The sequence below is a fragment of the Python bivittatus genome, unplaced genomic scaffold (assembly GCF_059951505.1).
Source record: "Python bivittatus isolate LINGU-HERP-01145 unplaced genomic scaffold, Pbiv_v1 ctg000980_np1212, whole genome shotgun sequence".
NCBI lineage: Eukaryota > Metazoa > Chordata > Lepidosauria > Squamata > Pythonidae > Python > Python bivittatus.
The window spans coordinates 62,513,767-62,526,817 of record NW_028277125.1 but is presented as its reverse complement, the minus strand read 5'-3'; the positions used below and the strand labels follow the sequence as shown (position 1 = coordinate 62,526,817).

Genomic DNA, 13,051 nt, shown 5'->3' with positions numbered 1-13,051 from the left:
ATTCTTCTCTCCCACTTCGGTTTTGATTTTGCAATTTGGATTGTATATTGTTTTGATTCTGTTGCTTTTACTGCAATATTGTATCCACTGACTGTCACAAGACTGTGATGGTATAAAGATCAAATAAATACTCACTATACCTATTCCTGCACCTTTTTCATTTGCTAATTTCTTTCAGCATAAACTAAAATTAACTTCTTTACGAATCTATAACATAGCTACTTTATGAACCTGTGAAAAGATGTGAAGCAGCAGTATATAAAAAGGAGACAGCTACTTTTAGGCATTATGTCCCATTCTTCATACTGACCACAGTGATCCGCCCAACCCGGAGATGGTCTGGCAGTTTTCTGGAAGTAAATCATCCAGAGCAAGGAGTGATTCATAATGTTCCAGATACAGTCTAGCCCTGGAAGAGGCTTTCTTAGAACACTGTCTCCAGAGTGAGAAAGTTCTGGATGCATTTGTTACTTTCCAAGTTTCTACAAACATTTCAAGTTCTCCACTCTTTTGTGAAAATCTTTTTATGAAATTTGTTTTTTCTCAAATAAATATTTGCTAAGCTTTTAAAATGAATTTTGTTCTTTATTACTCTGAAAATGCTCTAATTTAAAGGTAAAAGAAGTCAATATTATGAATTCTAATTTCAAATAATACATTACATAAGCCTACCAAAATATATTTACATTTGTAGGTCATCCACAGATAATAGCCAAAGATGGCTACTTGTATCTCTGCTTGATAGTATTTCAGTTTTTTTATATGTGAAACTTACCCATGTTTGCTTTGGGAGTTTCTAACAATAAAATATGCATCAAATATTTTATGAACAGATTTAGAAATAAACTCGCAAAATCATTAAACAGGGGGAAAGAAGCACTCAGAGAGGTGCAATCTACCATCAGCCCTTTGCAGAAGGAATTCTAGGGGAGATATACTTAAAAAAAAATTGGGTAGTTTTGATCTCCTAAGGATATAGCTTACATCCTTCCTCCCCCCAAAAAAACATTTCTAAGTCCCGTATGATTTAAAATTTCTGATCAATTGTTTGAACACATTTATAAAGAACAATTATTTAAAATACAAAGTTTCCAGTTTGAGGAAGAAAAGTGAAGTTTAGATAAACATATGCATACAGATTGACATGAGAACAAGAGCAACTCTTTGGTTACAATGTAGATATTCCTACCAATCAGTTGTTCAATCAATTAATCAATCAGGTACCTTTATTAGAGCCTGCCTTAATTCTGAAGTCTTTTTCAGAACTGCTCGAGGTGAGTTTCCAAACGGCATGCTTAGTCTTGCTGGAATGGCCCCCTTTTTAAGTGGCGAGTTTGGAGGTAAACGCTTATCAAAGAGTTCAGGACTCAGTTGGCCACCAAAAGAAACTCTCTTCCTCTTTCCAAATGGTTGGACTAGTAAATCTAGTTCTGTACCTTTACGCTTTTGAGATTTCTTAGCCTCTATGAGTGAAGAGTAAATTATAACAAAGTGAACACATCATCTTATAACATTAATAAAATTTAAAAGTTGGCACTCAAAATACAATTAATTTGAAATTTTTTTAATTTTTAAAATTTTAATATCAGTATTTTCCATCTTAACCAAGGCACTAATACCTCTGTGTTTATGGTAACCACACCAATTACTGACAGAAAAGCTAGTTAACAAAAACAATAAACAAAATTATTTTTATTTAACCAAAAGTTACTAGAGACCGCAAATAACAATTATAACATTTTTGGTATAGAAAGTAATTATATTTACCTGACTTTTTGATTACTTTAAGTGGAGATGACAAATTCATTTCAAAAACAGCATCATCCTTAGCTGATATTCGGACATTACTTTCATAAGAACTGGAAAAAGCAGGTATGTTATTTTTCATATTAACATTCTGCTCATGGCCTTCTATTGATATTTTTATTTTATTCTCATTTGTAGGACAGCCTGTTCCCAGGTTTTTTTCAGGTATCTGATTTGCCATTATTCCACTAGTTTGGGAAGGATCTGCAGGGATTATTACTGATTTGTCTGTACCTATTGCCTCTACACAAGAATATTCTTTTGAAACATTTTTATTTAGTTCAATACTGCTATTGCAGTTTTTACTAGTATTAAAATGAAGTGAACTGAAAACAGTACTAGAATTTCCATCTTCTGAATCTTTCAGATTTTGTGTTGTTTCTGTGACCAGTTCCCTATTTTCATTTGTTTTAGAATATACATTTTCAATCAAAACATCAGATTCAGGTTGCTCTGTACTAATTTGTACAGAATGCTCTTCCATTTCTCCAGAGCTCTTTGTTCTGTTCAGTGAATCCATTTCAACCCATGACCTTCTGGACTTTGAAGATCTTCGAGAGTTTTTAGAACATGGACTGGAATAACTTTGAGTACAATCTCTGCTAGACTTTGGTTTGGGCAAAATATTTTCTACAGATGTGAAAGCATCTGTTAAATTAATCTTGTTAAGGCATCTAGCCTTTTCTGTATAGTCCAATGACACTATACAACATGATTCAGGGAAATGCTGTGCATTCTGCCGATTTGTTTTAAAACATGCATAGTTACTAGCACTTTTGATTATTTGGCTTTTCCCCACTTCATTATATTCTATGTCCTTGACATCTGACTGATTTGTACCGTCACACTCTTGTTTCTGTTTCATACCACAGCTTTGAATACTTGATGATTTTTCAGAGTTCTTCTCTTCAAAGAGTATTGGCACTGGATTTGCTATTATACCACCCTTTTCTTGAATTTTGCTATCTTCAGAATGTTCACCTTTAGTCAGCTTTGCTTGACTCACTGAGGACCTCCTAGATGTTGAATGTAATACATCTTCCAGCAAGGTCTCATTACCAGTATCTTCCTTTATATTGTCTGTACCACCTTCATGTTTCATTAATTCATAAAGTTTGCTAAAAGGAGACATTTCATTTGTTTCTTCAGTGTTGTGCATTTTATACTTAAATTCAGGTGTACTGTATTGTTCTTGAGTTCTTTTCTCATTGCTGCTAAGAGGATGAATTTCAAGCTTCTTGCCTACAGAAATACAAAATAAGCACATTTAAAAAAAAATTTAAATGTTTTCTTGAATAAAATTTAAAGTATTTTTGAAGTACTACACAGATAAAGTACTAATCAGAAAGTAAAGTTATTTTCAAAGAATTATTAAGCAGAGCTCCACAAGTCCTTAAAAAAAGGTGCTTAACAACACATAGGGGTGTGTACAAAGCATCTCTTTTCAAATCAGAAAGCATTTTTTCCAGTCTCATGCAACAGCTTTGTAAACTTGTTCCAACAACCTCCACATGCTTGTGACTGCCCAGCCACTTCTCTTTGAAATTGTTCTCAGTGGTAATAGCTAGAAGCAGTTTATGTAGCAGCTGCATGAACCTGGAAAACTATATGGCTACTTTACTGATCTAAAGAGGTGCTTTGTACAAACCTGCATACATTACAAGGCACCTCCTTCAAAGGACTTGCACAATCCTATCATTTAGGTTCAAAGAATCAAAACTTACAAAAATAAGTTACATTTCATTTGTAGATGCCTAACAATGTAGTATAAGCATATGCAAGCAGACTATAATTTGCAATTTGCAAAATATATTAAAAGTAATAATGATATAATAATCAGTTTTTCTTCAACAGACCTTACCACTCTCCCATTCCTTAAGCATGGTTCTGATTAGAGAAGTTTAAGGAATAGCAGATGTGTTCATAAACGATTTTATAAAATTTATTTCATTGATAGGAAAATATATGGGTTACTCTCTAAAACATAACCAGCTGTGAAATATTTCTAATATAATTTTAACAATGGCCTGTTTCTCAACAATTATCATGACTTAGAGTGTACTTAGAGACTGGGTCACTTACAAGCTCAGAAAAAACTTCAAATCACAGATTAAACCATATCCATTCATGTATTTTAACAGCAAATTCCCAATGTTTGCTTTGATCTGTTTTACTACTCACTTCTAAGTACATCTTTTTTTATTAGTAAAAACAGTCCTTTATATAATGATAGAGAGCCAGTTTGGTGTAGTGGTTAAGGCTCCAGGCTAGAAACCGGGAGACCATGACTTCTAGTCCCCCCCTTAGGCCCAAAGCCAGCGGGGTGACCCTGGGCCACTCACTTTCTCTCAGCCCTAGGAAGGAGGCAATGGCAAACCACTCCTGAAAAACCTTGTCAGGAAAACCTCAGGGACTTGTCCAGCCAGTCTCCGAGAATCAGACATGATTGAATGGAGATAGATAGATTTATATAAAAAGCAAACAAACTTTTTACCAACCAGTAATTGGAGAGCTTTTATAATCTGAGTTTTGAGGATGCAGCAACTCCACCTGTTGCATATGCTGAACATGAAGAATCTGTAAATTTGCAAAGAATGCAACAGAGCAAGGAATTTAATACTTCTTTTAAGCTTGCCATTTTTTTTTTCTTGTAAAGCAAGTTTCCATTGGTAACTTATTAGAATAAACCACTGAAATACACTGCAATATTTCATTCGCCTCTTCTCTGCAGCAAGACTACCATGCGCTCCACCATTCTCAGGACTAACTCAAAACTTTAAAAAACGAACATTTTAGAATTCAGTATGGACAGCTATTGGGTAAAGCATTACTGTGCTTTCCAAAAACTCGTGAGCATCCATGAATTCCCAGAGGCGCCATTCAAAAGCACTAAGTTACTATGTATAAGAACTAATATTTACAGTGGTTCTGTGAATATAGGTGCTGCGCAGATACATCATGCAGAATCTAAGCTTTCAATAATACTGCTGAGGTAAATTCTAATTAAGAAGATTAGATTCAGACCATCCAAAAACTGATGCCATTCTGTCTAAATCTCAGGGACACATTTATTGCCTCCTCTTTCAACATTCCGCTGATATAAAACTACAGTAAAAGATCAGTTTAACAAACTTCTTTAACAATTCTTTAACAGTTTAACAATCACTCGTCTAATTATGTAACTGACATAATTTGATTAAAATAATGTAAATCTGGACTTAACAGACTCTCCCTTCCCTTCTCAAGGTTTAAAGGGTTTCATTTTTACACCCATTCTTAAGTTCATCCTAAAATCTTACAGATTTTGTCTTACTTTTAATTGGTTAACTTAACCCTAACCCAGTTCATCACAGTGTAGAGAAACTATTAATAACCTTTCATAAATCAAGTGTCAAGTTACAGCACAAACTCCCTCTGTTTTTTCTTGTAGAAAACAATGGGAGTAACAGGCCAGAGAAAATTTCTTAACTTTCCTAACACCAACAAGGCAAAGATAATGATTTTGATTTTACCTGTAATGTTTCCTTCTCTTGAGATCTAGAAAGTCTCTTCTGAGGAAGTGGATGAGGTGGATATTCAAACCTGTTGAAGTACAAACATTGCTAAATCTAAAATTAATCCAATTTTAAGTAATTAAGACTTCAAGAAGTTATTAAATCCTCCTCTTTATTCAAAATTGTCACTGTTTCCAACTCCAACACTAGTAAAGTGCAGAATTATACTAAGTTTTACTTCTTTCCATATCTTAAGAATAATGTGAGAAATTAAAAGGCTAAAACATCTGACTAGAATTTTGAATTGGTAAAATTTACTCAAAACATCCTCAGAGTAAATGTGAAGTCCTTTTAATGTTTGGAATGGAGGGAGCAGAAAATATCTACTACCCACAAACATACCTTTTTACCATACAAATTCTAACATAAAACCGTTAATTGCTTCTCTCCCTTGCTCACATTTGACCTCATGACTTCAACTATGTCCTATGTTTATTCCTTTCCTTTCTAGTTGTATTATCTAGTTCAGATACTCTTTATATAATCCTTTTTCTTGTCTGGGGAGTTTCCCTATGAATCAAATCATTTTAAACTCCCTGATCTTTAGGTTTGTAAAAAGCAATGGCTGACACAGCCTATTTCTAGCACACTCATATTTAGCTATATCATTGTTACATACCTGAAAGAACGATCAATAATTGTTAGTACATCCCCATGATTTAAGTGTTTGGGATCCTGAAATTGATTCCCATTTAGCTGTGTTGGATTCGTAGAACTCAAGTTAAACAGCACTGCCTAAAAATACCAAGGTATAAAATATGTATATCCAGTTCAATAAATAAAAATCAAGTACCAGAAATATTAGGATTGTACAAGTACCAAAAATAATAATACATACCTCCTTATTTTCATTGATCTCAATTTTACAATGTTCTTTAGAAACCTGAGGCATCTGGATTCGAATATCACATTCTTTTTTCCTTTAAAACATAATCAAATAATTTACAAGTTTATAATTGCAGATTATGTAACTATATACTTTCTCTTAAAACATGTTGTGATCTCTAGTCCTCTCTCTGACTCATTTCCACCTAGTGTAACAAGGCAACTTTTGCTGAAGATGCATTGAGGCAACCTTAGTTTTAGGAGCTTCTAAAAGACGTATTTAATTTTAAATTAGACCCAGCTTTTTTAATTTTTTAAATAGGCATTCATATAAAACAATAGTGGATTGCATATATTGTGTATTTGTAAATAATTTAATTTTTGGTATATCCTAAATGAACTGTCTTGTAATGTGACCTTTTTTAATGAAAAACCAATAAAAAAAGATGAATATCCAGAAAAAATGCTATTTCAAAGCCTCAAAGCAAGGCTTGTTTAGGACTTCCTATATACCCTTAAGAAGGAAATGCCAACGTTTATAGTTCTGTGATACAGAGAGGTATAATAGAACAAAGTATAGCCCACTGCAGGTCAGTTTGAAGAATGTTTTATTTTCAGGCCATCCTTCATACAAAATGAATCAAAATGTTGCGGAACGTATGGAAAGAGTCTATTAGGTTTGAAATACAACCACACTCTCTGTTGGGGGGGGAAACCCAATGGCATATTTTCAGAAAGGTGATTATTTCAATATCTATTCCTTATTATTACAAAGTAAAGGGACACAAATTATACTATAAATTGCAACTTGCACTGTCTATAAATATGTTTCATATGTTTCTCAGTGATTCCTGCACTGTTTGGTGAGCCTTTCTTCCTCTGCTAATACATCTGAAATAAATCAGATCAGGGAAATGCAACTCTGAACAGACATAAACCGCACTGGTCTTTGGCTCATCTTGGACAGTACTGTAGTAAAAAACCTACAAGCCCATTGAGAAATAAATGATGGTTAAGCAAATTATTTTAAAATAATCTGAATTAACCTTACATTTAGACACCTGCCTATAAATTTAATAATTCATCTCTTTTCCCAAAAATCTGTGCTTTAAAATTAATTTAAAAGTCCAGTAAATCACATTTAATTACACCCCATTCAGTCTGAAATCAATATCTTGGAAAATACTAGGGAAAAAATGTAATCAGCTTGAAAACCATAGGAAAATTATCTCTTGCCAAACTAACTTCATTTTTATTGGGTAGTATATCTTGATTTTAGCAGAACATGTATAAAGTATCCCATGACATTCTGATTAGCAAGCCAGTTAACTGTGAGTTGGATGGCATGAAAGGTAAGTGAATACATAATTTACTCAAAAATCATACTTAAAGTGTGCTCATCAATAGTTCCTCATCAAAGAAGAATTTTGCAGAGCCAAATGCAAAATTCTTCACTTAGGAAACAAACCAAATTCACAGGTTTAGAGCTGAGAATACATGGGTGGACAATAAGTACTATGTATCTTATAATAGTAGTTCATTTACAAGCTGAATATAAATCAACAATATCACATTACTGCACAAAAAGCAAATGCAGTTTTAGACTGTTATCGTGAGAAAGAAAGTTTTTAAAACATAGGAAGCAATTGTTCCACTTTATTCTGAATATCAAGTATTGGGTTCAGTTCTGGGAACCCCACTCAGCCTTACAGTAACTAGCACACATTCAGAAATGAGAAACAAGGATGATTAGAGGACTAAAAACTAAGACCTATTAAAAAAAAATTGAAGTAATGGGACTGTTCAGTCTTGGAAAAATAAGATACCAGGAAGGTATGATAGCTCTCCATATTCCTGAAACAACACCATCATCCCAGAATGCAAGCCCGGAATTTAAATTATAAGAAAACAGCTTCCGATTATTAGATCCTGTCTGAGTGACTGAAAACCCTTAGTTAATAAGTTTAGAACTTTACATGCTGCGCTAATTTAAAGGAGAATTTCAAAAATGGAAGAAAAATACATAGTAAATATTATAGTAAAGTATTTTTTCTGCCAATTCTCAAGAAAATCCAATCTTTAGAATACAGTGAAATTTTGTTTTAACGGAGTAACTGAGGAGGGGATATCCGCTACTAATGGAAATCCAGTAAATTGAAGAATATATTGCCTAAATGATACATACTAAAGCAGAATTTGATCCATTCTGTGAAATATACACTGCACTGATGGCCTACTATAAACTATATAGAAGTCACCATGAAGTAGTGAGGCAGTTAGTTACGACACCATCTGAAATTCTGCTATAAAAAGGACATTACTTTGACAAACATCACAAATTATATAATGAAAATCTTACACAAATAAACTCCTTACACAATTTAAAATCTTACCTTCCAAACAAACAAGAGTTTGCAGTGAGTGGAAAATGAGTTCCATCAGTCCCATTTCTCTTGATAACAACAATTTTCCCAAAAAGTGGCATTTTTTCATTTGTGTATCTTACCTCTAAGGAAAAAAATAGATATATAAAAATTACTGCACAGATTTCAATATACTTTGATGACGAAGTATCATTTGATGTGGAAAAATCAGGGTTGCACATATCTTTTACTACTACAACTGAAGACACAGGTATTGTGTATAGAAAAAAATTGAACTTATTTTTTCAATCAATTTCAGGAAGTTGGAAGGCAGAATGTCACGCTTATGCATAACTAAGCAAACAATCAACAGTAATTGCTATTTTTTCTTGCAAAAATTCTACTTTGATCATTTGCTTTGGTTTGGTTGGTTCTTTTGGAGTTGCTTTAATGGTAACTTATTTACAGTTGTTAACTAGTTAGATGACCTATAAACAAATATTTAAAAAACCCAGAAAACTAAAAATGTGAGTAAAATTGAAAGTGGAAAAAGAAAAATTACAATAACCTATTAATGTAGTGTAGAGGGATTAATGTAGGCTGCAAAAGTTTTCTTCTTAAATTTACTTATTTATTTTATTATCTCAGATCTGTCTGGATTAACAGGATAGTTAGCAATCTCAGTGGCTTTAAAAATTTGGTGGGTATTCCTTTTACAAGTAGTCCTTGACTTACGACCATTTGTTTAATGACCGTTTCAAGTTATGATGGCGCAGAAAAAACTGACTTTTCCTTGCACTTATAGCCATCACAGCATCCTCATGGTTATGTGATCAAAATTTGGGCACTTGGCAACAGGAATGTATTTATGACAGCTGCAGCATTCCAGGGTCATGAGATTGCCATTTGCAACCTTCCCAGGGGATGTACAACAAGCAAAGTCAATGGAGGAAGCCAGATTCGCTTAACGACTGTGGTGATTCACTTAACGACTGTATCACTTAGTGAAAGAGGCTCTGGTCCCAACTATGGTCGTAAGTTGAGGACTACCTGTACTGTTGCGTGGAATGAGACTGAGGACAGAGAACTTGGTGAACTATATCAGTGCTGATCCCCAATAAACTACTCCCCACGAAATGTTCAGACATTCCCAGCCTTGAACCTTGAGAGCCTGGACTATTCCCTAGTTGAGAGCTAGGACTGGGCTTAAGGTATACCGGAACTCTGAGGGCACTTTGTGAAAGCAGAAGGGGGGACGGCCATTGAGAAACAAGACAATGTGCAATGTGGGTGGTAGTCTGGTAATTGGGGTGTCTAAGGAGCTGTTTTAAGCTTGAAGTTACCTGATTAAATGCCGCGGTATCGGATGATGAGGAAGTTTCCTGCATGTACAGCAAGTTTACATTTCTCTACCTACAGTAGTCCCTATCAAAGAAAAAACACACATTAACACGGAACCAGCACCTTCATAATAAAAAGGGAAAAGCAGTAAACCTAGTTATTGCAAATGCTACTCTTTTTCTTACATCTAAAATGGCTCTTGGTCTCTCAGTTTGTACTTAAACCCTCTCTTCAACTAGGTTCAGCAGTACCAGCAGAGACAGAATACATACAATTTTATTAGCTAATGTTAGATAAATTAAAATAACAAGCAAATCACAGAACCCGAAACACTCACAGAATGGCTTTACTTTATATGGACCTTGGTATAAAACCAGTATGGTTCTCAGGACAAGGTAAAACCTCTCAGAATGTGGGCAACTTAACCTGAGTTTGGAATACCGAAACCAGGCAGTTGCACCTTGAAATGTTTTTAATTGGACATCGGTTTGGATGATTTAATAGACCATTAGCCAAATTCAAGGATAAAGCCATTCAGAGCTACATGTGGCGCTCTGTAGGCTATTGTGCCGATTACCCGCTGCAGAATGTCACACGCAATTACCATATACCACATCGCGGAAAGAAGTTTTCCTACATCAAAAGCTCGTTTCCTCTGCCAGCGCTCACCGAACTGCATGATGCAAGGCAAAACCCTAACAGAGCAGCTGCCATTTCATAAGGCACAAAATCAGCTCCTTCATTTGTCCTCCTCCTCCTCTGCTTTCACCTCCAGCCACGACCGAAGTTTAACTTTTTTACACCGGACGCCAGCAAAAATAAACGCTCCTTTTCTTGGAGACGGTATTTCTGTAGCAGATGCCCCCTCGATGGGTCACACGCGAGCTTTGCTCCGCTGAAACAAGGAAGCCGACAAGCCCTCACCTCTTTAAACACACCGAACCTCCACGCATTTCAGTTGGCCCCAAGGCCGACGACAACAGCGCGGACAACAGCGCAGTAAGACTTCCGCTGCGCCCCCCCCCCGCCCTTTGGGACTTGACTCCCTTTTCAGGGTGCACGACGCCGACGCCGCCAATCAGCCTTGGGTCCTCATCCCAGCCCCGCTTCGCTCAGCATTTAACCTCAAGGAAAACGAGCCTCCCCCGCAGTCGCGCCGTTCCCGCCCCGACGAAGCGCCTCTTACCTGCCCCGCGCGCTCCCCGTCACGGCACACGCACGACCACCCTTCCCCCGTGTCCACCTCGCATCTCCGAGGCAGCACCGCGCGCGCGCGCCAAATCCCCCTTCCGCTCATTCAAACCACCGACTCCTCCCCGCCTGCTCAGCCGCTCACGCCTCACCTATATCCCTCCGCCGACTTTCAAGACGGCTCCGAGCGGAAGGACAACAATGAATCCCCTCTCCCCCCTCCCCCTGTGTCTCCGGGAAACGAACCGGCTCTCCTGAATCCCTGCGCTCTCGTTTGCCGATCCAGACCTTGGGTAGACCTGGAGTCTGTTAAGCGCAAGCATCGCAGTTCTGTCACAACCTGCGGTTTTTTTAAAAGAGGGCGGCGGGCTCTGATTGGTGACTGTGGGATGACGTCGGCGTAAAAGTAATCCAATAGGGACTCCGGACGGGCTTCAATTCTGATACAGACCTACGAAGGTCTGTTTTTTTCCGAAGCTGCGCGTCTCCCGCCAAACGGGAGGGCAAAAGGCAAAAAGGAGTCCAAAGATTTGTTTTGTCTTTAGGAACGGCCGGAACATGGTGGCAAGTGGCATGGGAAGATACGCTTGTTTTAGAGGGACATTATGGCCGTGAAACATACATGTAACCAACAGTAAATCCTGTTGTATTAAAGGCAGCCTTATTTGCCCTTAGAGTTACATGAGATGGTAAAGAAGGTGCCGTATATCATTAAGGCAAAATATCATTCGGAACGTTGGTGAGGTTAAGGAAATACAGTAAAACGTTTCAAAACTACCTTTCCCTTGTTCAATAGCAGCGCCATCTTTTTGATTCCAGCGCGGTTTACTTTGTCCTACAGAATAGCAGAATGCGTTACTGAATTTAGTATTTATATTCTAAGGATACATGTAAGCGCTAATGCAAACGAAGACGGTGTGCATAGATCTTAGATATAAGCTTTCCCTTGTAGCTGTCTTGTTTTCCCACTATATCTGCCCTCTTCATACAAAATCTCTTAAGGAGGCAGAAGAGTTGCACAAATACCTTGTGCTGGTAACTCTCCAACTTCACGATCTGAAAGTCCTTTCCGTGCTGGAGCAGCAGCTCTCACAGCAAGTTGCTTCATGGCTGCTACAATATTTTGACATCAGATGTACTTTATTCAGTAGGACACGCCACCGAGAAAAAATAATTTAAATGTACTGCCTATGGGGTATTTACTAAGACACATGAAAAGCTTCATATACTTTATTTTGAACCTTAAAGATCTCCTTGCCACTAAGCACAGAAGATCAATCGAATGTGTATAAACACACAGAATCACATCCAATCTAGTACTCACTACATGCTTGTGGTGTGTCAGAAGTTCTGCAGGACAGCACAAAAGCTGTCTGCAAAACAAGAAAGCTTTTCATGAGTAGGGTTTCTCTCCTCTCTAAAATGGGGGGCAAGTAGGACATGTGCAGTCATTTTGATTGTGATGAGATAGTTATGGAGAGGTGATAAATAGGATATATGGGAATGAGGTGGGAGGAAACTGCACATGGTACCCTGTGCAGCTGGAATTTGAGGACAGAGAGACCCCATGTTTCTTCACTGATTATGCCTGTTGCTGATTATGCCTGTTACTGAGCAAGATAATTAGAAACCAGCAAATAAGATGTGTAGGCAAAAGATAAGCTGAGATCAGGCTAATTATAAGTGCTTTGTAAACAGATTCCTGTTAAATTGTAAGGTGAGCAGTATGACATCTAACTTGGCTGTGATGAATGACATAGTAAGTTATAACTTTGTTTTTCTTTAAGTTGTGTTTCTTTGCAAGAACCCATCCTAAGAGAGGATGTGTTTTGTAAGAATTGTATGAAAGGAATTTATCCTATGGGGGTTGCTTGTGCATGCTTTGGAATATTTACATTTTTTCTTGCACCTTTTATTTGCACAAACAAAACTTTATTTCTACTCTCTCTACTCTCAGTCTGTTAATTGGCC

General features: G+C 36.7%; 1 protein-coding gene across 2 annotated transcripts in view; it reads right to left on the bottom strand.

The window, feature by feature from the left end:
• MKI67 (marker of proliferation Ki-67) overlaps positions 1 to 11,419 on the bottom strand; it is a 35,337-nt gene extending 23,918 nt beyond the window's left edge. The window contains exons 1-9 of one of the 2 annotated variants that reach the window (XM_088131904.1): positions 11,327 to 11,419; positions 9,892 to 9,973; positions 8,579 to 8,693; positions 6,199 to 6,280; positions 5,980 to 6,095; positions 5,319 to 5,388; positions 4,305 to 4,383; positions 1,768 to 3,048; positions 1,225 to 1,463 (exon numbers count right to left, since the gene is read on the bottom strand). In XM_088131904.1, coding sequence (XP_087988030.1) covers positions 1,225 to 1,463; positions 1,768 to 3,048; positions 4,305 to 4,383; positions 5,319 to 5,388; positions 5,980 to 6,095; positions 6,199 to 6,280; positions 8,579 to 8,670 — 1,959 coding nt within the window. In that variant the 5' untranslated portion in view covers positions 8,671 to 8,693; positions 9,892 to 9,973; positions 11,327 to 11,419. Of the gene's footprint in view, positions 1 to 1,224; positions 1,464 to 1,767; positions 3,049 to 4,304; positions 4,384 to 5,318; positions 5,389 to 5,979; positions 6,096 to 6,198; positions 6,281 to 8,578; positions 8,694 to 9,891; positions 9,974 to 11,075; positions 11,178 to 11,326 lie in introns of those variants that run through there. The other variant, XM_088131903.1, reaches the window with a different exon arrangement.
• Positions 11,420 to 13,051: the final 1,632 nt, after the last annotated feature.